The following is a 27,065-nucleotide window of genomic DNA, read 5'->3' on the forward strand; positions in this document are numbered from 1 at the left end:
CATCAAGGCATCGATGGAGAGTGTTCTCCTTTATCCTTCCCATCCCTCATTCCTTCTTTCTCATCCTCAGTCCTTGCAGTTCCCTCACTTGTGTGTCACAGAGATGGCTTCATCTGTCCGGTACCTGTTTGCCTTGCAACCAGGGTGCACCCCTGCAGTTTGCATGTTGCCACTCTATCACAAAACCAGTGTGCGTGCGCTCTCGGCCCGGCAAAATGTTTTATACGGCAGTAACCGTGTGTGTGGAGCTGCCAAGATAATGAATAGTCGACGCAGCTCATGCATGCTAATGTTATGTTGTAAGCAGTTTTGTTGACAAGTGCTAATACTTCTTTCATACTATCATCAAAAGCAGCTAATACAACAGCCATTACTCCACAGCACTCCATGCAAGACATGATGGATTGTGACCTTAATATAGGTTAGCCAAGTTTTGAAAGTTAAACAACCTGCAATAAATCACAGAATTATTACAATGCGCTTTAATTGGTTAAGGACTGTTTATTTCCTAAAGAGGTAGGAAAAATTGGGTTTCTGCACTTTTTAATTTGCCAAGTGCATTTTCATTACAAATGGCAGTTTAATATTAGCCTCCTTTGTCATGCAAAATATGCAACACACTGGCAATCTATTAATTGGACAAAAATGCGGTGCCAGCGTAAATCCTCCTCCTCTCTTACTCTGTCTCTCTTTTGGTTTCTCTCTCTCTCTCGCCGCTTCTCGGGTGGTAAGAGCTGGTAACATCAATCAGAACCAGAGACCAGGGAGACATAGTTAAACACTCTCTCTCACTACATGCCAGTCCTGATCTGCTGATGAAAATGCAACAGCAAAACAGAATAAAAATAAATGCAAAATAAAGATGACAGGCTATTGTCTGCTCTGCGCCAGTATCTTATTAAGGGATAGCAAATATGAAGGACATGCTTGGTAATTATGCCTGCCCCCTGTTGGTTTTGGATTTCAGGTCTTCTTTCCAGCAGTCACACATGATTCATACAGTAGAGGATGAAGGTGCTTCTTCTTCTTCTTCTTCTTCTTCTTCTTTTTTTTGCATTCATAAAACTACAAGTTTAACCCAGTGTAACAGTAAAAGGGCCAGAGAATCTCAATCTCATCACACATTACTTACACTTTATATTTCCTGAAATACTATCTGTCTGTCTGTGACTTCTTTTTAACTTATATTAAAACCTATGCTGCATTTTTCCAGTGTTTTTGTTATGCTTTGTTTTGTTTTGCTCTGTTTTCCTTGTCCTGTTGCTGTTGATTAAAACATTGCAATCCTTGTGTATGGATTGATTGTAAGGTTGGTTAGGAGGTATTTTGAGCTTGTTTGCACTGTGTGCTCATTCTAAAACATTATTAAAGTGATAGCTTAATATAAGTTGTAAACATGCAACTTGAGATACAGCCTGAAATGTAAAATTTAAATTTTGTTACATGCACATATCTTTAGTTTGACTTGTTTGGCATGCATTCTTTAAATCTTTAGGCTAACAAATCACCACATGAAGTGCCATTAGTGGATTCAAACCCGATTCCGTTGTTATTCTCTTTATTTGAATGAAGTTCACATATGGGTTAAAATTCTGTGAATCTTGAAAAGTGAGAGTAGAGTGGCGTAGAACTCCCTGATGGCAGCATTACGACTTGCCAGCTGGCTTTGACAGGGTACCACCCAGACATGTCACAGTGCTGTCCTGTGTCTCTAACCCCAGCCAACACAGACGCACACAGCACTCAACACACAACTCACAAATGCACACACTCTATCCCCTTGAGGCCATCACTCACCCGTCATACTTTGATGCCTCGTAGACCAATCAGGCAATGTCTCATGAGATGCAGTGTCACACATTTAAGGATGCATGACAAAGTGTTCCTTGATTTCCCAGTGGTCACTGTCTGCCTGCTTACGCTTTTGAACATGCACAAACGTACACACATGTGCTCACACCGACAACACGCTTTCATAGGTGACAGAGGATACATGTCAAAGGATATTACGTCAGCAGTAGGTGTGATGCTGATGGTCTGGATTAGAAGGCAGTGGCTTACGTCCATGTACAGCTATAGTGAGAGATAAGTAATTTTTTGTTTTATGACAGGATGTTTGTCATATGCATGCCAAACTAAATGTAACTTTCCAATCAAAACATCTGGCCAAGTGGGACACTCGAGCACTTTTTTCCCCTCTGTACCTGTAAATCCTGGCTACAGTGTAATGCGCCAAAAAAGGCCAGCCGCTGGGCACTAAAAGCATGCAGCTTTGACTCATATGAGATTTGGGGCCATAACCACCTAGTCACCAGGCTATTTTACACTGCTCTTGGTTTGGCTTTGGACCTTGATTCATTCTCCAGCAGGGAAGCATCTTCGGCCCACCAGCACGCCCCCGCCGATGGAGAGAAGTTTCTCTTTGATGCTGACATTTTCAAACAAGGAAAAAGCTCTGTGGTTGACCTGTGCTCTCACTCTCTCACCCTGTATTTTTCTGTGTTTCTCTCTTTTTCTTTGCATATTGCATTGAGCCAGGCTAAATGACAGGGCCTGTGAGGTACTACAGAACGATTTCACTATTAGTATAGAGAGAGAGAGAGAGAAAGAGAAAGGAATTAGTAATAGCCGTTGTCTGTTCAAGTTGCACAGGTCTCAAAGTTACCTCTGCATGACCCACAAAAACAGTGATTTTGTTCAGGGAAAAGGCATTTTGGACCCATTACTCAAGCCATTATGGCTGTGCACTCATATGAAACAAGGTGGTGAGGGTGGGGGTAAAGGCGAGGAAAGGTACAGCACCAAAGCTCAATTGCAAACATAGCTTTTAAGCTGGATGAAAGCAGAACTTCAATTGGTGAGAGCTTTCAGGGTCCTGTGTATAGGTTGCACTGAAGAAAGACATACAGTAATATTACAAAGCCATTTGTGCCACACTTTCGCACAATTACAGCCTTTTCTCTAAAAATGCTTTGTTTATAATAGGTGACTGAGAGAACAGTTGCACTGGAGTAGCTTTGAAGCCGGGAGATCTGTAGAGAGTCGAGGCACAATGCAGCAAACATGTGACAGTGAAGAGGAGGGTAATCTTCATAAACCAACAGCGAATCACCATTTAACCAGCGCTGTATGGAGTGTTCATGTATACGTGAAAGGGTTTCTGTTTCTCAAACCATTGCATATGTGCAAATGAGTGTGTTTTTGTGTGTGTGCAACTATTCTTTTTGAAATAAGCACAAAGTGTAGTGAGACATTAGTCCCTCCTCCCATCAAACTTCTCTATTGCTCTCAAATATTTAGCATTTTCTTCTGTGACAGGGGCCACAACCACCTGATGTTCTGACTCCAGCTGCTGCGAAATCACTATCTTTTCTCAGCCAGCTATATGACACAGTAATTGTTTGTGACATAAAACCTGTACTTACCCAACAACCAACACTGTCTTAGGCTCATGTGAGATAAATCAGTCATAAATCAATTTACCAAACCATATATTCTGGGCTGACTTTTCAAACCGGCTGTGTTTTGGTCATGGCATAATCCTTTTTAATAGAAAATACACACACCAACACACTGTACAGAGTTTGATGGATTAGCTTCTCTGCTGAATTCCATGGATGACATCCTGGAGTGGAAATCCAGGTGTGGTGATCCTTTCAGGTTTTTTTTTTTCTTTTTCAGGGAGCCAGAAATTGCAGACTGGTGGGTGATGTGCTGTCAGAATGATGAGAGAAAGAAAGAGAGATGGAGACATGCTGTTTTTTTACTATAGTTGTTCAAATGTTTATTAATTAGGGCATATTCTTTACTGATGTTTGTAGGAGTGGTATAATCAGTCATGTTAAATGCAACATTTTGGCCAGTCTAAAATGACTGATCCTCATTTGGCCATTTAGCCATTTTTTTTTACTGTCATCTTCCAACAGTAGGATTCATCACCTTTCCACTGACTTTCACTTGTCTTATCCTTCCTTTTCTGCCGTGCTTTTCTTTACCACTTCATCCTTTCCACATGCACAGGTGGAGTGGGGGGTCAGTTCTAGCTCAGGTGCATTGCACACAAAGGCAAGGAGAGCGTAAGTGAAGCTACTGTGACCACGTCTATTTATCTCCAGCCGCCTGTGGCTAAAACATTGGCTGTGGCCATTCAGAAGCTCTGCTGTTTTCTTTAACCAATCGCAAGGCGTGACGTTGTAAAGTACCTGCAGCCGTGTTCCGTCCAGCCTCAGGCGTGCCAGACAGACCTTTCAACAAGTGACATGAAGCACCTGGGTAGAAACACCAGCTGGCCAAAAGTAGAATTGCTCACAGTTTATTGCTGTCTAAATCAGCTTTTTGGTGTTTTGTCTTTTCAATTTGGATTAGGGCCAGCAAAGAGAATAGGGATGATTGAACCCCATTGGTGGGTTCATTTCTTTGTGTGACACCTCCTGCATCCTGAAGATGACTTTCAAGTCAGCTGCACACAGGCGGGTGTGTTCATTTACTCCTCTGCTCCAACACAGTACTAGCAGATGTTGTTAAAAAAATATACAGGCACACACACACACATAGTGTCATAAGTGTGTGGGAGTCATACTACTACTTTGTTCTTTGTCTCACGCAAACACATTCACAGAGACATCTTTTAACAACACACCTAAGAGAAGATCACTATCCTAAAGATTCATAGGTCCTAATAGACATTCCTTGTAGTGCCTTGGATGAGATGTCAGAATTGATGGCATGCAGACTTTTATTACCTGGTATGGGCTGTGTAATTAGGTTAAATAGATGGGGTTGGACACGCATGGTAAAGGCTACATTTTTCACCCCAGCTGGATTTATTGGCCACGCTCCGCTCTCTGAGGTCTGCTCTAATGCACTCATTTGCATGGGGGCACATGAAGCTGATGTGTGTGTTACTGTTACATCAGCTGCTAAGCACAATGACAAGGGCCAGTTTATGAATAGTTTGGTTCAGTGGCTGGCAACGGCCTGGCCCGCCAACTGCCTATTAGCTATGATATGAAAGCTGCCTGGCAAGTGTTAGATTGATACTTGACACGTCGAACAAAGCTCATTGTCATTGTAATTACTATACGTTGAGTCTTAATTTCATGGTCGTCCATATTGCCAGCGTGATAGGGCTGTCAGTTACTTACATCTTCAGCAACAGCTGTCTATTCAGTCAGTGTATCCATCCGCCTTTCATATGCTCAACAGTTTCAGAAATAACGACTTCATAATGACTATAATCACTTCAGATGTAATTATAATGCATAGCCATTGGTACAATTAAACAGTATTTTCTGAAGAAACATACCACTTTTTTCTTCCTCCAGATGTCCAATCAAGTGTAAATCACAGATAAACTAATAGCAGAGGACTATATGTGTTATGACCCGTTCATTGAATAGAAGTTAAAAGGGATCACTTTATGCCAGCTACTCTGTCATTTGCTGGAGGGGCCATCCCATCTGTCTGTTAAGGACAAGCTGATAATGAAGTGTATTTGATGAAGTAAGTTGATAATGAGAGCTAGCCAGCCAGCCAACAGTAATGACAGTGTAGGAGTGGAGACAGTGGCAGTAGCCTGCAGTGGTGGATGTTACTGTTCAGGCTTTTCTGACCTTCACAGATTCCAGTTTCCCCTCCAATACCCATCATCTGATTGAATCATTGAGGAGGCATGTGTGCTTGTGGATTTGTGGGTGTGTGTATGTGCGTGCAAATGTGGCAGGATGATCTCATTCACCAAGGTCTCCTACTCCGAGTTTGGGGGGGGAACAAAAATAATCTTGGAAAAAGGGACATTCACATTCACATGCGTTCATGCACGCAACCCCACTCTGACTCCAAGGCCAGGCAATTGGCTTGGAGCAGCTGAACCATGTTACTCCACATGAGTACGCACACACAGACGCAGGCTCCCATTTCCTTGAAACTGGCTACTTGCCTGTGCATCAGGATGAGCTCGGTAAGCCCTCCACTGGGATGTGGGATGCATAGCGAAGCAATTTGCCTAATATCTTCCTCATCCTCTCTCTTTTTCTGTCTATCTACCCGTCTTCATTCTCTTTCTGTTGCATGCACATGCATTATTTTTCCTCTACTCCCTTTTTATTCCACTCTTCCTCATACTCAGCTACAAAACTCTCACCACTTTGTCCCTGTTCCACCCTTCCTTACCCCCCCACCCCCCAGGCTGGGAGACTGTGTAGAGGGGTCTGCCGAAGACAGGGCCCATTGACAGGCTAGAGTGGCAGTAACTTATTGTCTATTGATGGAGTGTGACAAATCATGTGGGAATGCAGGGGTGCGTGGCAGTGGGAGCCGGGGTGTTGAGTACGTGAGCGTGCTTGCATCTCAGATGTGTGTGTGTGTGTGTGTGTCTTAGTGTGTATGCCCGCATGTGCTTGTGCCTTTTTGTATATATACCTGTGTGTGTGTGTGTTTGTGCGTAACATCTTAGTGTGGGGCAGGCGGGCATAGCCGGGACCCTTCACAGCTCATTTAGCCCAAATGAGGCCACCTGGGTGGTGAGGGTGCTCAGCAGGGCGGCCCTGGCACTCTGAAGCCCTGCTGACAGCCCCCAAATATAGGGGCTTCATTGGCCTATTAATCAACATAGGCACTCTGACAAATCACCACAACTATGACCTAATGAGAGCGAAAGAGAGGAATGATGGAAAGGAAAGAAACAGGGACAAAATGGAGGAGGTGGAGGGGCACGAGGGGTATATGGATGACAGTGGAGGGACTGTAAGCATGGAGTGACAGAGAGAGCAGAGGTTTAATGAAAAGGAAATGAATGAAGGAGTAGCTTGACATTGCAACTGGCAGTGCAAACCATGGGGGTAAGTCATGAGGTAATAAGAGAAAAATGCTAACACAGTTGCCATGCATATACTTGGCTCTCCAGTCGTACTCACAGTAAACCAATTGATTTGTTATGAAAGCCCAAATCATGTTCTCCAAAATGTAACAGAGTAGATTAGCAAGCAGTCGCTCAGCCCCACCAATTCGCCATCGCAGGAAAATAAATTAGACTGCGAATGCTTTCTAGACACATTTTTGCAGATGCTTCGGAGCAAATTAGAGGTGAGAAGACGTTTGAGTTTGAAAGCAAGCAACATTGATGTATGTCTCCTTCTCTGGTTCCCACCCTGAGGTGAGCTAGCATCTAATCTCTCCACTACCAATCTCAGGTCCAAATCACATTAACCGGGATCAGAGGTGAAACTGGAGCTTTTCAACAGCAGCCTGTTCTCACTAATGAACCCCCATGGCCATCCACTGCATATTACAGCCACACTGAGTGAGGGGGAGAAACTTTTGCAATAATCATTATGTAATTGCACAATGCCTGGGTTTCCATTGCCCTGACATTTTGAACGCTCGATAGCAATATCTTTATGCTTCTCTAAAGGGAATATGTTTGGAATGGCTGCACTGTGTATGATTGATGGCTTTTTGAGGCTAAGCAATCTATTTTATTGTAATTATGTAGTGCAGTGTCCATCTGAAGTTTATAGCATACTGTATTATTTTATTTGCAATGAAGTTTGGGATGTGAACTCAGACTGACTTAGAGGCCATTGATTGTGTTGCTTTAGGTGACCCAGCTGTCGTTCAATCAAGTGAATACAATGCCACCTCTCACCCACATCCAACACTCCCATTGCCACACACATGCACTCACACTTCACACCTTCATCCTTTCTCTGTCATTCTAGGAATCTTTACCAAATCTGCATTAGAGAAAGAGCTCTGCTTTTCTGTGGCCAATTAATATGCAGCCTGGTGCCGAAACACTAAAGTGAATATTCAAAAGCAGCACCTTCCTATTGACTTCTGTCTGTCTGCTGTGCCGTCCAGTCATGGGATCTATGTGATGTACTAAGTCCCAGCCTGTCTGGTCCATCGACTGGCCCAGGATGGAAGGCCCATAGAGAGGATGCACGACTGCATGCTCCTCCCATCCGTTAACTGGGTTTGGTAACACTGCAGCAGCTGCTGCTTGTGAGTTTATGGAACAGAAGGCCACATATAGACCTTGCTAGGTATGCACACATCATCTGCTCTCACACTGGCTGAGCCTCCCTGATAAAGGTGTTACTGACTGTGCATGCATGTGTGTGTGTATCTGCCACCAAAGGATCTTTTACCAACTCATGTGAAAGGTGACTAAAAGGTAACTAAAGAAAAATGCTTTCTTTCTTTCTTTCTTTCTTCTGTTCTGTGTATTTTGGGTAAGGAAATAACAAGATAATAAACCACCCACTGACAACTGGAGGTTTTACTTGTCTTCCTACAACTCCTGCAAGTCCCAGGAGTCTCCCACATATTGATAGCAGCTCACTGATGCCACAAAATTATATAGAATATTCCATAAATTGCTTAATTTCATTTATTTATTTTAAGTGCATGCAGATTCCTGTCTTGTCGTAAGTGAACCTATCACTAGCTGCTGTCTGCAAGCTTTACATTGCTGTCGGCATTGGTGGCTTGACAAAATGAATTCTTCTAGGGTGGGATGGTTGTCTTAGTGGTTTGTGAAAAATGATACAGATGTGACCTCTGTTTACCTATTTAAACTATTACTTGTCTTCTGTTATACTTAGCTGAATGTTAAAAATGCTCCCGAATCAAAATCCAGTGATTATAAGAATTTGTGATCTGACTCTGTGTATGGCTGAACAGTTACAGTACCATCCCTTCAGCATCTCCCCAGGAATCCGAGAGTGATGCAAAGGTGATAGAAGTAGTGAAAGTATAGAGAGGTGTCGCTATTTCTAAATGCATTGTGCAGTCTCACTGCAGTCAGTGTGCAATCTGCCATGTGTTATCACTGCACTGGTTGTCATGTTCATGACACTGTAGTGACACTAATTCCTCTACATTCATTGTATTTAGAGAAGAACCTGAACCAGACTTAAAGTGTAAATTCAGTCTATCCATACCAGTCTAATGTCATTTTACATGGATTTTAATTAGAGCCTGCTTTAAAGCTGTTTCACTCCCCACTGTCTTAAATGGCTTCTCATTTAATCCCACAAGAAAGTGTCACTGAGTGGTGGGCAAGGGCACCAGGGACAAAATGCCAACCTTTTCACCATTTTAGAGAAAGTGACTGGTGTGATCTGACATTTAGTGTTCATAGTGGCAGCTGTAGCCAGTGAAGTAGCATATTTGTACCTCTTTGTGACCTACACTGCACTAGTACATTAATTTCACTAATGTGCTTAGTTCTTTGTGGCACATTAGTAAGAAAGCAAAGTAGGAAAACCACTTTATGAATGATTATGTTACACTGCTCTTTTCATAAAATTTGACAGTGTTTGTATTTTGGTTGTAAGAAATGCAACACTGCCAGAGGGGCTGTGTGTACGTATGTCCGTGCGTGTGTGCATGTATGCTCTTCTGAGTTGACAATAGACCGTTACAGCATCAAATCCCTGCAAGGTGAGGCACAACTTAAAAACATCTTTTCATCGCCTTCCTTATCTCTTTCACACTGCTGGTGGCAGTTAGAAAGAAAAACTAAAAACCGAGAAAGGAAGCATTATTTTATTATAAGGACAGAGGGGGGAAAATAGAGCACGATAAGGATCTGGAGATTAGGATGGAGCAGGACAATAAATTATGCAAAGTGTTTGAAAACACATACAGCTATAATTAAGTGGCATTTGATTTTAAATGAGGTGACAGCGAGGATTTATTTATCTGCTTAACCCCTTAAAACTACCATTAGCATGGTGGAAAATGAACTGTTTGAAATGGTAAGAGAACAAGTCCCTGATCTGATACACAATAGCAGAGGGGGGTGCACACACCGGCACACACACACACACACACACACACACTCAGCATAGAAAGGTGAGATCAATGTCTGCACGGACTAATCAGTTCATTGCAGGCCCAGTGAAACCACAGGAGTCCGTTGCTAATAATGTCATTATGAATGGAGTTTGAACGCTGCTGTATTTACAGTACAGCCTTTGCTAAATATGTACACAACAACTGGTGTCAGTCAGTCAACATAATTTCTCCACACTTAAAAAAAAGTGTTGTGTTTGCTGACATCAAAAGTGAAATTGATGTCATAGTTATGCTTTGCTTAAAAGACAGTGATTCTGGTGAGGGTCCATGTGGGTGGTTGAGTAAGAACACCACAAATGTGTGATGCTGTGGTGGTTAGCCTAATGTGTGGTTCCTGATTACTTTTTGATTTTTTTTTTTTAACTCCTGCTCTTTCTGCTTCATTAAGTAACTGTAATGATGAATGTACACTAGTTTGGTTGTCCCCACATTATTTAAATGTGAAGAATACTGTCAAAAGGCTTCATCTCTGCATAAAAGGAAGCAGCTTTGCATAAAATGCAGTAAAATTACACCTGCTGGTTGTCTTTGCTCAGTCAGTGTGTGGGAGGCAGATGCTAGTTATCCATTTTGTGTATAAAGCAAATGCCTGCCATTGCACAGACAGTTAACCTGTGAACAGGTAACATTTGAGGAGGAAGTGTAAACAAAGAATGTCAGTACAAACCTGGATAATCTATAGTTATGATTAAATAATCTATATAATGCAGCTGTTGTTGTATTGTATTTTCTTTATTAGTCTTGATGTGGTGTTTAATATTCTTGACACTTGTTCAGTAACTTCAGTTTTATTCCAGCATCTGGTTATTCGTCAGCTCAGTCTTGAAATCAACCATACTAGCAACCTACCCAACTACAGTAAGCTAAAATATAATCCATAAAAAGTAGAATGTGTTGAAATATGTAATCTATTCATAGTGACTTTGGAAATTATACTGTATATACTAGGTTTGAATGGAGGTTTAGATCAGTGTCTGAGAGCAAGTCACGGTTTCTCAACCCTCAGTGTTCCTTAGTAGATTTCACAGTTTACATATGCACAAATGACAAGGAGAAAGTACTGAATAAGTAATATGCTATTTCCCAGTAGCGCATTGAGGTGAAATCACATTGAACATATTTCTCTCCCTTTGTGTATGGTGTTCAGTGGGGGGATTGCATGAGTGAACGCCTGTTCTCAGTGTTTGTGCTTGTGTGTGTGTGTGTGTGTGTGTGTGTGTGTGTGTGTGAGGAGGGCAAAATCTAAAGCTACTGACTGTTTATCTGAATTGTCTTTGTTCATTAATTCATGGATGATATTTTATGCATTTGATAACAAGGTTTAAAGGAGCAGACACAAGACACAAAAAGAGATGAATGGGAGGCGTTAATGATTATTCTTTAAAGAAGGTTGGGAGCAGTTCGTCTGATGGTGGGAGAGAGTTGAAGGTACAGGCGAAGGCTGAAGGCAGCACGCGAGTTTAGGCTTGAGACAGGCGGTGATCTGCAGGAGAAGGCAGCAAGTGGAAAAAAGTTAACTGTAGAGATGTGTTACACAACTGGGCATGGGCACAACACTTTTCCATTGGCAGGGAACAGGAAAGTCTAACAGAATTTTTATGTAATTCAGAAACAACCCTACAGCAAGAGCATCAAGGGAAACTTGATGAATTGATGAGAGAGTGAATGGACGTTGCCTTAAGTAGACTTGAGATATAATAAGAAACAGAGGTAATCGGGGAAACAGCTAGGACGTGGATAGTTCATAAAGACTTTAGAGCTGTTATGTGATGCGGAGGCCACAGTCATAACATCAGGCACATTCTCTACAGGGATTACATTGAGGCTCTGTCATAGCTTTTTAGCGTGTGTGAGAGATTTTGTTTGTATTTACATAAGTGTGTACGCATTTGTGTTTGGGTATTTCATCATCAAGTGTTCATCTTTGTCCAAAGTAAGAGCCCTCTCTTTTTCTTTTTCTGTCTTAGCCTGCGTAGCTATCTATTTCTCTCCCTCGCCTTCTCTCTCTTTGGCTCATGGGGGAAGACAGATTGCCTCTGCTGAGATTTTTGATCCCAGAGACCTGCAGGGACACTGGAGCCATTAACAGGTACCTGCCTACATGCCTGCCAGGCTGACTGACTGACTTATTGACTGCCCAGCTAACATAGCCTCCCCTCGTTACTGCAGTAACATATAAGAGGAAGGTGATGGATGGAGGAAGAAGGTGGTCATAAGGCATATGGGAGAGACAAGAGTAGGCTGTCATGCTCAGATATACATGCGTCAGTTTTCAAGGAGATCATTTTACTCTTGTCAACAAAAATCAGTCTAACATCACAGCTGCAACATGCAAAGACATGAAGGTTAATGATGGATATAAAAAGTTGAGTTTTATTTGGAGTTGCTTTGTGTTTCTTTTTGGAAATAATTGTTATGCCCCATGTGGTGGGAGTTTGAGAGGCGGTGTCAGACAACATTGTCAGGCCTACACAGGACATGGCTGAAAGGTGCCAAGGTGGTTGGCTTCCTTAACGAAGGGCCTTGCTGTAATGATTTACAGTAACTCGAGTGAGAGAGGTCACACACACACACACACACACACACATAAGCACGTACACATGCTTGCATTTCTCTGTGTCACAGACTCCTCTTGAGTGCTGTTTCAGTGAAAGATGCCAGCCTTCTCAGCCATGTTCCTAACAAGAGCCAAACAGTCAGGAGACTGAGGAAGAAGAAAAGAAAGGTGAAGCGAGGTGGGAAGGGGTGGGAGGTGGGAGATAGAAGAGGAGCAGAGAACTGTCAACCTCCTGGGACAAGTGCAGAACTCACTGACTGTGTGGAGCAGTCACTTGCTGCACTGACCAGCACACATCGGCTGTGTAGACTTGGCAGGTGTTTGGTTATTTGCTGTTGTCCTTGTTTTTACAGCATGTAATAATACATTCACAAACAGCAAGGATTCTAAATTGGACCTCACCTTGTCAGATACAAACAAGGCGCCTCACCCTTTTTCTCCCGGAGCAAGATTTGATAGATCTTACCCAGAGAAGCACAGCAAGCCTATTTGAGGAATGTACCAAACTGTGTCCAATAGACTAGTACTCACAGTCTCAGGGTGGTGGACAAGCAGCATAATGATGTCGGAAATACCGGCACAACTGTTATGATATGCTGTGATAATTGCTACCCTCCTGTCCGCTGTACAAATAAATGTGGAATCACTAGGCAAACACATTAATATGGAAATGTCTACATTAATTTAGAACATGATCTAAATTATTCAGTAATTAAGCCACTGCAAATTTACACAAACTTTCCCCTGTATGACTGGAGAGAATAGTGAGGAGCTAGAAACAGCCAGGCAGAGGGATCTGAATTATGTGGTCACTTGGTATATTTTCACATTTCTCCAAGTAATAAAACTGTATCTTACATGAAAGCAAAATTGGCACATAAATCAGTGATGCATATACACAACCTTCTTTTGTAAAACATATATTATTGTAACATCCTTGCTATACACTGGAAGCAGATGTAGAAGCCTCTACCACCTTCTCACCCCCACCGCTATCGTCACCACCACCAACACACAAATACACACCTCTGGAACAAGGAGACTAAACCACATATATGTCGCTTTCTGTGTATTTATAGTTCCAATCGAACAGTAACCTGAAAGAGGTTTTTATCAGATTAAAGGAATTTGCCATTTTGAGGAAATATTTGCTTTCTTGCCAAGAGTTAGATGAGAACATTGATACCACTCTCATAACTGTGCCTCTAATGTGAAGCTGGAGTCAAAGCTGCTAAAGCTCACTAATTAACACACTGTATCTCATCTGTTTAATTTGTAGAAAAGACTTTGTACCAAAGTCTAAACGCAGCCAAATGAACATAGGTGGCTCTTCATTCATATTGAACAGACAAATGTGCATTGACCTGTGCTGATCTTCTTGTTCAACTTTCAGCCAGAAAGTGAATACGTTTATTTCCCAGGATGTCAAGCTATTACTTTAAGTATCAGTGATGTTGTGTTATCCCGTATATAAGTGCCTGAAGTCATGGCCATAGTGGAAATATACTGTATGTTTGTGTCATATCTATTCATTAGAGATGAGATTTTTCACATTAGTTGTTATATACCAGTAGATTCATGTGTCACCACGTTATATTTCTAATCGTCTTTCTCTGGCTCGCCCCTCATGTTATTACCATTTGTGTGTGTGTGTGTGTGTGTTGCACTTAAGTTAAAAAAAAAACAACAAAAAAAAACAACAACTCTTCTGTGTGTGATGTACTGGACTTATTGCTACTTGTATGTGGAGTTGACAACCATGGTTGGGTGGATTTGTGTTTGTGTGCACTTTAGTGCATGCTGTTTTGTGTGTGTGTGTGTGTGTGTGTGTGTGTCTGTGTGTGTCTGCACCAAAGCACACACAAGCATGTCAACTTGTGTCACTGTGGATGTTCTTTCAAAGGCCCTTCACAGATCTGTCCAAGGCCCTTTGATCAGGCGTTCTATGACTCGCTTGCTCTCGGCAGACCTCGAGATGGGAGGGTGTGTGCTGGGTGGCAGGTGGCTGACGTGGGTGGGACTGTGATTTTGACCCACATGCTCACACACACACACAAATGTAGAATCTGTAACACATGCACCCACACATTTTAAAAATTTGAAGGCATACTTGCTGTAGCATATAACAGTGAAACTTCCTTCAAACACCAGTCATTGTAGTTTTTGATATATGAAGTCAAAATGTCATCAAAGACAAGAAAGTAGCTGCAGAAAGCCAGTTCTGAGTTAGTCAAGTTAGAGCAGTTTAAGGTTAAGGTTGGAAGTTCATTTTGTTAATCCTTCCAAACAAATAAACACACATTGTGTGTATTTGTCTATACTGAACACAGCAGCTGCAGACTAAAGCAACCAGCTCATGTTTACTTTGAAATTGATTTGTTTTGATATTGCATTTTTTTTCCCTGGCTGATTTAGTGTGTGTCTTGTAGATTTTGAGTGGACATCAGTTTGGATTGAGCTGAATCTCAGGTAGGGCCTAATACTGACTGGCATCACCCCACCACATGGACATACTGTAGTCCTGACACTGAGTTGATCTGACAATAGAATGGATCAGTGTAGCAGCTAGTAAGTCAGAAGGTAGAGCATAATCCCTTCTGTCAAGTCTCTGTCTCGTCAATATTCAAATCCAGCCGGCTGTCCAATGGCTGTCAGTTACAATCTCCCTCTGACTCATGGCCTAGCACAGGCACATATCTAAATTGAACTGGATGTTTGCTTCTCAATGGAAATTGAGTCAAAGAGATGACCCCCCTGCTCTATATTGTGAACTTGTCAGATTCCCCAGCTGAGCTAGATTATAATGTACAATATCCATTCCAAACTAAAAACATGTTTCCTTTTTCATGACGCTTCTCTGTGTGTGCCTCTCCTCACCTTTATAGATATGTATAAACTTTTCTTGCTGAATAGCTACTCTGCTTCAGTTTTAACTAAAGGCAGGCCATGAACAAAAACCCCAAACCCTTTCTGTCACCTCTTAGAACTGCTCTGTTCTATCTCTCTCCTGTAGTGATTTATTTCCATGCACTCTGTGCCCCAGACACCTGCGTACAGCACCTGCAGTGGCATCTGTGGAACTGCAAAACTAAAGGCCAAGTGCAAAAGCATGAAATGAGATACTATGGACTTAACATGGCTACGCTAGGTCTGAAGAAGACACAGACCCAGACATGCTGTATGTGTGCATATTTTCACATGGATATTCTTCCACCAGCTATATTCATCCACTGACTTCACCTTTACTCATTACCTTTACATACCTAACCTTGAATTTGGACATCTTCAAGGAGCAGCTGCTTGAAATTATTCTGAGCAGGTACCTGTGGGTGAAAATGTTCATCCATCTTTGGTGAGTCCAGCTTTCACTGGGCAAACAGCTAGTTTTTTTAATTATTTTTTTTATTCCTCACTAAAGTTTTGGAACATAATCGTACACCTCTTTTTTTGGGGTGAATCTGAGTGTCTTGTTTAGCAAGAGACACTCCTGTCAGTTGCAGCCCTGCGTTGTGATGTGAATTGCTAAGAAGGATTTATTTGACCTAAAAATCTTGTCCTATTCAACTGTAACTCAAATCCCAGGTTCCATCCCAAATGAAACAGCTGAAGATGTGATGGCCAGTCAAAATGATGTCCATTCACTAAAAGTAACTTGACTCCACAGGTCTAAAATTAAAAGTGATTCTCACAAGAGTGAGAACATTTGACTACTGTCTGTCTCTCTCTTCCTCTTGTTCAGTCCCTCTCTTCCAACTTCTGTCACACATGTCACCCTGGCATGCATGGAAAGACCTGACCTTTGGAAAGTTTAGCACTTTAAATATTTAGGCTTGGGTTATGATGGATCCTCCAGGCCCTGCGGCAATGTGCGAAGCCTCTGATTAGGGCTGCTGTCAGAGTCATTTAGCTGAGTGTCTGGCTGCCGGTGGCGCTCTCTGTTTGACAGGCGAGCCTTTTAAACAAACAGCGGTCCCAGTGGCAGAACAGGCAGGGCATCCAGCGCAGCACAAACACCCAGCACTCTGAGAGAAACCACTCAGCCCACTGACAGCTGCCGAGGAAACCACTGGCCACAGTCTCACTGCCTCTCATGATCTTTCAAGCACTTTGTCCTTCTGCTCCTTTGCTTTTTTTCGCACAGCCTATACTTGTACATCTGCTTGTTTTGTTTTGTTACTGTTCTTTTTTTTCCCTTTTTCTCTTTCACTCTCCATGCTGATATTTGTTTTACACGTCCTCTTTGTTGTTCTTTGTCAGTGGGAGCTGCTGATGTCAAGCACCAAAGTTTCATCTATGTTGTGTTTTCCATAAGATTTAGTAAGTAAGTTGATCGTCGAATGATCTCTGACCAAGGCTTATGCTCTAAATCTGATAAACATCACTACTCATTATCATTTGAAAATCTGGATGGATGCTCTCTGTATTGTGCCTGCATCATCCCGTGATTAGGACAGCTTACATTGATGTTCACGTTGAAATACATCTGAGCCAGCCTTTTCATCTCACTCTGAGACAATCTCCTGTGGCATCAATCCTGTAAATATATGAGTCTTAATATGTGTGTCCTATTCTGTATTCAGTGGAAGAGCCAAGTCAGCAGCTCCAGTATTAATGCATGAGAAATGAGCAGAGCCCATAAGAATTAAAGGGTAAGACTTCCCTTATTAAGATGTAAATTCCAGGGGAAAACTTGCCGAAATGAGGATACAGTGAAGTTGCTGTCAACTTTAGCCTACTTTTGCATTTCTAAAAGGCACTGTTGTGTTGTAGTTGTCGAAATTAGATACACACAGCAAAGCACCTTGTGTATTTTTTGGCTCATTTTCAGCCAGTCTCAACAAATATGCAACCTACACTTTATGGAACAATTTACACTTTTGGCAACATTATCTAGTGACAGTATACATAGCAACTATCATGGTAATTCAATCTATGCCCGTGTGTGCTTCTTCTTCTTTTTTCTCTCCCTCTCTACCTCTCTCTCATTTCAAATTTGCACTTAACACCTTCCTGGGGAAAGGCTTCTCATTCATCAATGGTGTTTGTCCCTGTGACAAGCAGGGCGCCTCCTGCATATCAATATCAGCTAAGACAATGCTGAGCCTGTAACCTTCAGCTAAATGTCATTCTGCTTAATCCTATTTGAAAATTAAACATTGAAAAACCTTTAGCGTACCTTCCTGTCTTGATTCCTCTCTTGCTTGCTCCTTTATTGGCCACTGTTCCTCCAGCTTTCTGTTCTCCCTCACTCCCTTTCACTTCGTATTTTGCTCCCTGGGTGACATTTGTATTGTTCTGTTTGTGTGAGTGTTGTTTGGGTTCCATAATAGATATTTTGTCAAACTGAAAATTTACAATAATTTGTCTGCCCCTGGCAGTCATCTGCATTCTTCCTTAAATGTCTATGGTAGTTATCAAAGGCAGGCTTAACTACTCTTCTCTTTGTTCTGTCTTTTTAGAAAGGTAGTCCACTCTAAGACCAAAAACATGAATGAGACTGAGAAAGATCTTCTGCTGTATATTTATAAATGCTGTCTCTCAACTTTTTCCTATTTTTGATTGCACATATTTCCTATTTGAGTGCACACACTGTTTATTTTCATCTTTATTGTTTTATTTGCATTGTTATTTTTCTATTTCTTCTTGCCTTACAACACAGTGAGAGCCTCTGAATCGGAGTCAGATTCCTTGTGTGTTCAAACATGCTTGGCCATTAAGGATGATTCTGAAAGAATGACGCCCAAAAGGAGCCAGAAAACTAGTGAACAAACTCCAACATGGATGCAGTCACATGAATGGAAACCTCTCTGTCAAAGCTGCACATTTACATAAATGGATCCCTTTCCTACAGATGTGAATCACCACATTGACAGTGCTGGGGAAGAAGAGAAAGAGGGATTACAGATTGTCTAAATGCACACTTCGACATAGACTGAAACTTTATCAGAGTGCTGTGCATTAAGAACCCTGCTTCTTAGTATGCATGAGACACATACATGATATACTTGATGTTTTATGCCCTCTTCTTCCTTACACACATGCACAGACCAAAACTATATGGCATGTTTTTGAAGATACCGTGAGGGGTGAGGGATCGGAGGGGAGGGGAGGGGAGGCGGGATAAAAGGAGGCGCAGAGATTGCAGTGAAAATGCAATCATTTGCAGTCAGACAGATATAATTCTCCTTTGGAGGGAGTGTGATGGGGCAGCTCAAAGGCAGCCCTCAGCCAGCACTCCATATGGATTTGATTGACCACAGTCACTCGTCAACGGATTTCATTGAAATACTTAGAGTAAATTGTGTGATTACACTCGATGTCTTCACTTTGAAGCCTGTAGCTCGAGGAATTAGAAAATGTGATGGAAGGACATACTGTAGAAGCAATTATACAAGAGGGAGAAACAACAAGATACGAGGAGCAATTTCCTCCATAAACCCAAACAAGGATCGTTGTGCAGCCATTGCACCGTGACTTAGCCACAGCAAGCAGCAGATTGACAGAAAAGGGAAGACACTCAGAGAAAGGTTTAGAAAGAGTAAAAAGTATCTAATCTTTTTTATTTCACAGTTTTCTCTTTTAATATTAACATCCATTAAGCTTTCAATCTCTCTTTGCATAGATACCTGCAGATCTGTTAGTGTGTATTCATAATGCTTAGGTGTAATCACAGCTGGGAAACTGACCCAGTGTTTACAGCATGAAATAAGAAGTGACAACAGGTTACTCCTCAATCTGTTTTTAATCCAGGCTGTGTTCTTTAGTCTGTGTGAGACACAAATAGAAAGGAGATACAAGCACACAGATACACACAAACAGCATTTTGTAGGTGAGTTGATCCTATAATTTTTGTAAAACTGAAAACCAACATAAATTATAGGTGTAGGCACATTGGGTGAGATTCTTTGTGTGTTTTAATCTAACATGAGGTGAAAAATGTTTTTAATATTAACAGCCTATGTTCTGTCTCTTGCTCTGCATTTGATCTATGCCTTCCAGGTGGGAGCTGCAGGAAGGAGCAGAGCTGGAAGATGGAGAGAAAGCAATGGTAGAAGAACTTCAGAAAGCCTATTTTGCTTGCTGCTGCAGCCCGGGACAACAGGACCCTCCTGAAGCTGATGAGACACTAGCAGAGCAGACCCAGGGGGAAACACAGCCATTCAATAAAAATGCTGCCCAATAACAGTTCATGCTGTTGGAATTTTTATCATGTTGTAAATGCTTGCTTGTAATATGTACTTGCAGCTCTCTTGGTAGTAGAATTTTTTATGGGTGTGTAGGTGTGTGTGTGTGCACATTTGTGGGTCTGAGTTGGTTTGTGCATGTACTATATGCACTGAGTTTGCTTGTGTGTGTGTGTGTGTGTGTGTGTGTGTGTGTGTGTGTGCTTGAAAACATGAGTGAGTGAAAGGACACGAAACTGTGGAACAACAAAAAGAGTGAGGGAGACGGCGCCTCCCTCTTTATGCACATGCCTCAGACAAACTCTCAGTGCTTCTCTATGCTGCATCAGATGCATTTCATCTTTTTGGAACACATCTCCAGTATTCAGTTCTGGGAAATGTAGTGCCCATATTTGTTTGCCTGGAACAAGATGGGACTGTGTGATCATTCTAGGTAATTGAAGTTTTTTTTTTTTTTTTTTCGAGACAGTGGGTGTAAAGACATGGGTGTCAGCATACATTCCCCTGATCCCTGAAAGCAAACATCAAATATTACAGCTGAGAAGCAGGATGATGTAGGTTTTGATTACAGCGTGTCCCCCAAATCTGCCCCACAGTATTTTGTGCAAACTGAGAAAGCATTTATTTTGTGTGTACACACTTACACGTACATGTTTTCAACTGTGTCCATATTTTATTATTTATAAACAGAGGTGGAACATTTTAGATTTAAACATGAAAAGAAAATCCTATTCTTACTTCTCCATTGAATATTATTCATTTTTATGTGATCAATTTGTGTGATCTCAGTGTAGTCATAATTTTTTTTAATGATTAGTGTCTATGAAGTTACCATTCTGAATACATACATCATATGTTTTTCTTATGATGTCCAAACAAGGATTAAACAACTCAAATTAGGCTATTTTATCGTCAAGGACATAATTTTAGATCACAAAGGCTACCGCACACCCTGTGCAATTCCTTTGAGGCATGAGGAAAATATTTCCAGCTTCAGAGAGAGATGTTCCTTTCCTTAACTTGATTTTTAATGCAAATGCAGCAAGATTGTGATCTCAAAACCACTTAGAGAATACAAAAGACAGCAAAATGTTGAGCAACTGAATTCTTGATGTGCCTTGAATAAAGGCTAAACAGTAACATCATTAGCCTCTTCTAAATGTACTGTATTTAACATAACAGTGAAAGATGTTTTATTTAGGTCTTGCAAGAAAAAAATATTTGGCAAGTTAGATTGTTTTTGTAAGACAACTGTTTACTGTGAACAAACGTTAGTAGTTAGAACTCATGTGACTCTACACCTCTAGTCTCAAGTGCTGCAGTGAGAACAGAGTGAGCAAGAGGCATCTCCTTTCTTTTGTCAACGTGCATGAAAATCAGTGCCACAATGTGTTATCTGTATCTGTGTGGGCCTCCCTTTGCAGCATCTCCATCACTCTGTTTGAAGAAACAGGGTAACTCGGCTCCCCAGAGAAACAGTTTTAATTTCAAGAGGCTGTCCAGAACTAGGACATCCAGGTTAAGTTTAACAGGGAGACTATTTCTGTGAATCAACAGCAAGTAACTGAAGCAAAGCTACAGGTACTTGATAGGGGAACAGAGTGTGGTCATCTGTAGCACAGTATCACTATCTGGCAGGTCTCACTTTAATTAGATCGCTCTTCTTTTCCTTCGAATGTTCTTTAATGTGCTCTGATCCATGTCACTCTCACAATTTCATGAAAACAGTCCTGAGCACTTCCATCACAACAGGTTCTCCCAAGAGGTCCCACTGAAGTCCTTGTGCCAGAGGTGGAGTATAGAGCAACTTAAACATGAATCTGAGAGTAAAGACTGTTAAATTTAGGATAACATGTTTGCAAAGCAAGTTGCTCTTGCCAATAGGAAACAGTTCAGTGATATTAGAAGAATGAACAAAGTACTGTTTGGCTGGGAGTAGAGGCAAGGTTTTATACTGTAAGTAACATCTATGGAGGGTGCTGTGTGTGTCATGGTGGCATTTCTAAAATTGTCCTCCTTCCAGCCCTATCTAGTCAATATCCTATCTTTTATTATTATTTTAAGATGAGGAATCTTGTTTATTTTCAAATGTGAGAGCTTTACATCAAGTTAATTTATTCAACTTCCACTTACAAGTGACCAAGTTTAACCCCACTCTGTTCATATGCTGATAGCCTATACCATCCTGGCAGTCACCAATACACAATCAGGATAAATGAGTGCTGTGTCATCTGCCTAAGCAAAAGTAAAGATGCAATGTCAGCAATGAGAAACTAAAAGTGACACTGGAAATAAAAGTAAAAAGTTATAAGGAGTGGGAGTGAGGGGTTGGGGTACATGTTGGGGTAGGAGTGGGGGGGGTCAGTGGGTAGAACAGTTGTTTCCCAACCAGGGGGTTGGTGGTTCAAATCTAAGGTGCCTGCAGTCCACATGTAGAAGTGTCCTTTGGCTTCCTCGGTTCTGTATTGGAAACAAATTCCCTGTGTGTAACATACTTGGCCAAATAAGGGTGATTATCTATTATCAAAAGTACAAATAGGAATGGCTATGCAAAATGGCACAGTCCTATATTTATTATATAGCCTATTACTAGAATAAATTGTGTGTGTGTGTGTGTGTGTGTGTGTGTGTCATTTCAACAACCATGTTAGTAGTTTAGTGGGTAGATTAGTCTAACACAATGCGTCTTATTTTAGAAGATGATATGTTTTACCTTACAATCTTTTACAGGCAAAGTATCTAAATATAACAGTTCAGCTAAAACAGCTTAAAAGTAGCCTACAGGATTTCGGTCTAAAATGTATTTGAGTAGAATTAGCATAAAAAAGTACAGTATTTGGTTCCATTCCACGGCTGAACATTACATCGTAGCTATCCAGGTAGAAGTCCAACACCAAGCTGCGGCAGCTGCTGCGCTACTGTGCCTTTAAATAGCTCTTCCAGTCCGTTGCCCCGGTAACCCGGAAGTTTGACGTTCTCCACGCTCTGCACAGCTCCGAGTTCTTCCTTCCTGTTCAAGGAAGCAGCAGGAACTGGACAGCCGCATATGTACTAATGGTGCGTGAGTCGAACGAAAAGCATGCAGACATTTGCTTCTCTCTGATCCTCGGTGTTCCGTTTGTATTCAACGAATGTGAAACAAAGTCCGAATATATCCTGCTGCGCCCCTATGTAGAGCGGCTGCACACGTCCACGGGGTTGTTTTAAGAGTACGGAACATGAAACGTGTGTTGGCTGCGTGTTGGGGTAAAAATACGACAGGCATGTGAAGATGGACATTTTTACAGTCCGCATCGTGGTTATACAAGAATAACTTTGCTTGTGTTGCATAATTAACTCATTTGTTGCACATGTGCAAAGTTCAGCAAACGCACTGCTGCACTAACAGTTACATGTTTCATAGCAATAATGTTGACAAATAGTTGCAGTTAGCCCGTTTATGTGGTGTGTAATTGGAGTGTGAATGATCACTGCCCCGTTTTATTCAGCAAGCTATGAGCTAGTAGCCTGTGCAGGAGAGTAGTAAGCATTCAACAGTAAGCTGTAATGTCTCGGTTTACTGCCACCTTTCAGGTGCAACAAGCTCTGAAACAATTGCTTTTATGGTCTTAATAAGGGATTCAGGCAGGTATAGGCACTGTAAAGTAAGATGCACTATGCTACATATGTTGTGCTGATTTCTTTTTAATTTCCACACATGACAGGATGCATCTCAGTAATCTCTGGGAAGTCAGAGGACCTATGCTTTCTCATCACTGTGCTGCCACACTAGCCCTGTACATACTGTGGATCACCATGGCCCAGGTAGCTGGCCAGGAAGACAGAGAGAAAACTACAGCACTGAAAGGTGAACTTGGGCTGTTACACTGAAAATAAAAATAAAATTAGTAGTGGATTTAGAAGAGAAGAGGGAAATGTGGTAGTGTAGGATGAGAAAGGAGCTCAAGTGTAAACCTCATTGAAATGTGTTGCTCCATGTAAGCAGTGTCTCAGAGATGATTCTAAATCTACAACCATATAGTCACAGGAATAAATACTTGAGTAGATGTGGTAGAAACACTGATTTAGACTTGTATTGTTATAAACGAATGTGCAGTCCCTCTCTGATTTGTGCATGTCTTTAAATGATGTGTGGTCAATGTGAAGTAAGATATAGTTTTAAATTGTTGACAAATCTTTACTTACTAGTTCATATTTAGACTTTTCACTGGGCCCATGAGTAGATGACACAGGAGATGTTCCAGTTCAACTGGAGTCAAATATATTCACCCATCCTTTTAGCAAACCAATATGTGTGTTTTATTCCTCTAGTTTCTTTCTACTTCAGTGATAGAACTTGCAGAAAACTGTTTGATTATTTGATGTGAATATCCACTTTTCTACCTACTGCGCCACTTGAGGATGGTTAAAGGGCTTTTAGTTTAAGTGAGTAGGGAGGACTTTGGCATAGCATTTGCTGCTTAACAAAATAGGGGCACATTATCGAAGTGAAATGTAGATGGTTATGATGTTGTGGGTGAGATCATGAAATAAAAATAGGATTTTGACATTCTTTGAAGAAGAGCAAGTACTGTGTGATTGTTCTCAGTCATTTTTTTTCTCACCCTTGGTCTTCCTGCTTCTCTTTCTCCTCAGATTTACTGTCAAGAATAGACTTAGATGAACTGATGAAGAAAGACGAACCTCCTTTCACTTTCCCCAAAACACTGAAGGAGTTTGAATATGACTTTAATGAATGTACGTACATATTTTGATTTTCACAGTATAAAACACAAGTGTCCTGTCATTTATAGCAGTAGTGCCTAGTCTTTTGGACCCCCTAATATGTAGCCCTTGTCACACAGCTGGAAGATATCCACCAGACTTCCACCTTGAAATTGTTAGTAATTGAGGAAATAAAACAATCCCGTGTTTTAACCATCAAAGATTGTTCACATTTCTGCAATATAAGTATAGATAACCCCAGGTTGGAAACTAGTGGTCTGTAGAGGTGGTTGCATTCACTGGAGTCATGTTAAAACTTGGATAAAAGAAAAAACTAAATCTGAGTCACTTTCAACATAACAGAATCTTTGTGTAATTCCAGTTCTGTCAGTGTTTTTGTATTAATGACCTACACTGTCTCCTGTCACCTGGGACATTTTGAGAGTACAGGTGTGTGTGTGTGTGTGTGTGTGTGTGTGTGTGTGTGTGTCAGTTAGCAGTGACAGCAAGGAGCAGAGCTGGACCCAGAGTGGTGCGAGTCCAGATGATATAAAAATCTCTTTAGGATTCTCTTGGCTCACTTCGATTAAGCCAGGTGGAGAAATGGAGGAAGAGTTGGAAAGGTGGTGGCGGTTTTGGCTCTTAGTATTCCTCTGTAGTCTCCTTCTCTCTCTCGCTCACCCCTCTGTTCTCTGTCAGTGTCTGTGCTGGCTGTCTGGCTGGCGGAGTGGGGGACATGTTGTGTACTCTACGGCCCGTCAGTAACCTACTCAGCCTTGCCCTCCGCCTGACGGAGCATTTGCATAACCTCGCTGTGCCTAAAAACTGAGACACAGAGGCTTACCCCTCACCTGCTTCCGTGCCAACACCCGCCACTCGCTCTACCCCACCCTCAAGTCTCAGCTCAGTCTCCCATCAAGTGAGGAACACATTCAGAGACTCGCCATCGCCTCACCCTTTTGTCTCCCTTATTTCCCTCTCTCTGTATTTTTCTGTTTCTACCCCTGCCCTGCTCAAAATCCCCAACCGAAACACAGTCTACTCACACACATACACCAACACACATACACACTCATACCCATCCGAACGTCTTGTCAGTTTCCACTCAGGCCTGTTTTTGAAGGATAGCATTTCTATTAAAGCCACGGTGGCCCTCAGGCGGTGTCTCTAGTATGCTGGCTCACAGTTGCTCTGGCTCGCAGGCATTTCTATAGCTACACCCAGACTACCTTTGCCCAAGACAGGTGGAACAAAAATGTTAATTTGACCATGTAATGATGTGAATACAGACGAGGCTGTGTACAATAGTTTGCAGGTATCTTAATCACTGAAGATGATGGCTTCATCTTGCTAGCCCTCCGGTTTTCCATTACTGGAAATCCAAGGTTATGTACACCTAATTAAGCGGCCAAATTGAGAACAGAATGCTAATTATGACAGAAAAAGAGGAGAAAAGTTGAGAAAACGTTATTCCTCTGAGAGGATGTGTTGGGTGAGGCGATGGAGCTGGTCCCCCCGCACACACATACACCACACACTTCTCTACTTCCTTCACACACACACACACACACACACACACCTCCCCACAGAAGGATTTCATTATAGCTCCTCTCTTCCTTCTCTTAGGCGGTGGTGTTTAGATCCTCACCCCTCCATGAATGCATAATTGATTTTCTTCAAGGTACTTTTTTTTTGCACACAGCTTTATCATAACGTCTCACTCGTCTGCTGCTCTACCTCTCAGGCACAACTCTGCTTTTTAATGCACATGATGACAAACCTATATTCAGGATTACATGTTGTCTAACAACTAGCCATGAAAGCAAGTGCTGTAATACACAGTGTGTGAGCAATGTAAGATTTATCACATTGACAGAGGGGTGAAAATGGTGGCAATTTAGAAGGAGATGAAAAAATGCCTATGCATTGTTTTATCTTGCAAAGATATTGTATTTATTTATATCTCAAGATGGGTTTCCTCATGTTGTGCAATAATTGAGAAAGTATGAGAGCCCCCTGGCTATTTGGGTTAAGTATGTGTACTTTTCAGTGGTTTAGCTCTTACAAATTCTGCAGTCATAAAGGTCAAAATTAAATTTAACACTGTTTAGTGTTTTATTGTATTGTAGTGTCAACTGCAGGATCGATGGGCTCATTGCTAAGGTATAAACATAGTGGTTCCATAGCCACATGAGGGTAATTGTTTATTAAGGAAAAAAGTAGTACCATTTCTGAACGACTTTTTTCTCTCTTATGGCTGTTTTATATGAAATAAAACCTGAATGTGTTAAGAACTCTTCTGATTTCCCTGAATCATAACAATTCACCTGGACATTGTCCTAGAGAACTTTTTTTGCAGTTGATTGCTAAGTGTTATAATAGCAGTAAGGTCCACTTGTAACAATTTACAGAACCCTAGTGACACTTACTGTATATCCACAGCTGGCTCTCCTGGCTGAAGCTGCTGGTGTGTGTAAGCTGTGCTGCTCAGGGTGATTGGCTGATGCTCAGACATCATCCTCAGAAGAATTGCAGAGTAGCTGTCATTGTGGCTAATGCATGCCAGCCCACCTCTCTCTCTTCAGGTTCACACACACACACGCACACACTCTGAGAACCTTTCCCACTTTCCCATAGTCTTTGCTCTTGAAGATTTCAGGTAGAAAAGTGAGGGACAGACCTGTGGCCTGTCGCCAGAATAAGCAACGAAGAAGAGAGAGAGATGGACACAATTAACGTCGAAGGGGAGAGGCTTT

General features: G+C 41.7%; 1 protein-coding gene and 1 long non-coding RNA gene across 6 annotated transcripts in view; both read left to right on the forward strand.

Moving 5' to 3' along the window:
• Nucleotides 1-19,774, forward strand: part of LOC109957056 (uncharacterized) — a 62,134-nt gene extending 42,360 nt beyond the window's left edge. Inside the window, exon 3 of the long non-coding RNA XR_002274494.1 lies at nt 19,421-19,774. This is a non-coding gene — a long non-coding RNA (uncharacterized LOC109957056). The remainder of the gene's footprint in view (nt 1-19,420) is intronic.
• Nucleotides 19,775-22,344: 2,570 nt separating this feature from the next.
• The window catches only part of arb2a (ARB2 cotranscriptional regulator A), a 142,880-nt gene continuing 138,159 nt past the window's right edge, over nt 22,345-27,065 (forward strand). Inside the window, exons 1-3 of one of the 5 annotated variants that reach the window (XM_020594637.1) lie at nt 22,345-22,662; nt 23,310-23,452; nt 24,241-24,342. In XM_020594637.1, coding sequence (XP_020450293.1) covers nt 23,311-23,452; nt 24,241-24,342 — 244 coding nt within the window. In that variant the 5' untranslated portion in view covers nt 22,345-22,662; nt 23,310. Of the gene's footprint in view, nt 22,663-23,309; nt 23,453-24,240; nt 24,343-25,935; nt 25,991-26,751; nt 26,895-27,065 lie in introns of those variants that run through there. The other 4 variants (XM_020594638.1, XM_020594640.1, XM_020594639.1 and 1 more) reach the window with 4 other exon arrangements.

The sequence above is a fragment of the Monopterus albus genome, unplaced genomic scaffold (genome assembly GCF_001952655.1).
Source record: "Monopterus albus unplaced genomic scaffold, M_albus_1.0 scaffold23.1, whole genome shotgun sequence".
Lineage (NCBI taxonomy): Eukaryota > Metazoa > Chordata > Actinopteri > Synbranchiformes > Synbranchidae > Monopterus > Monopterus albus.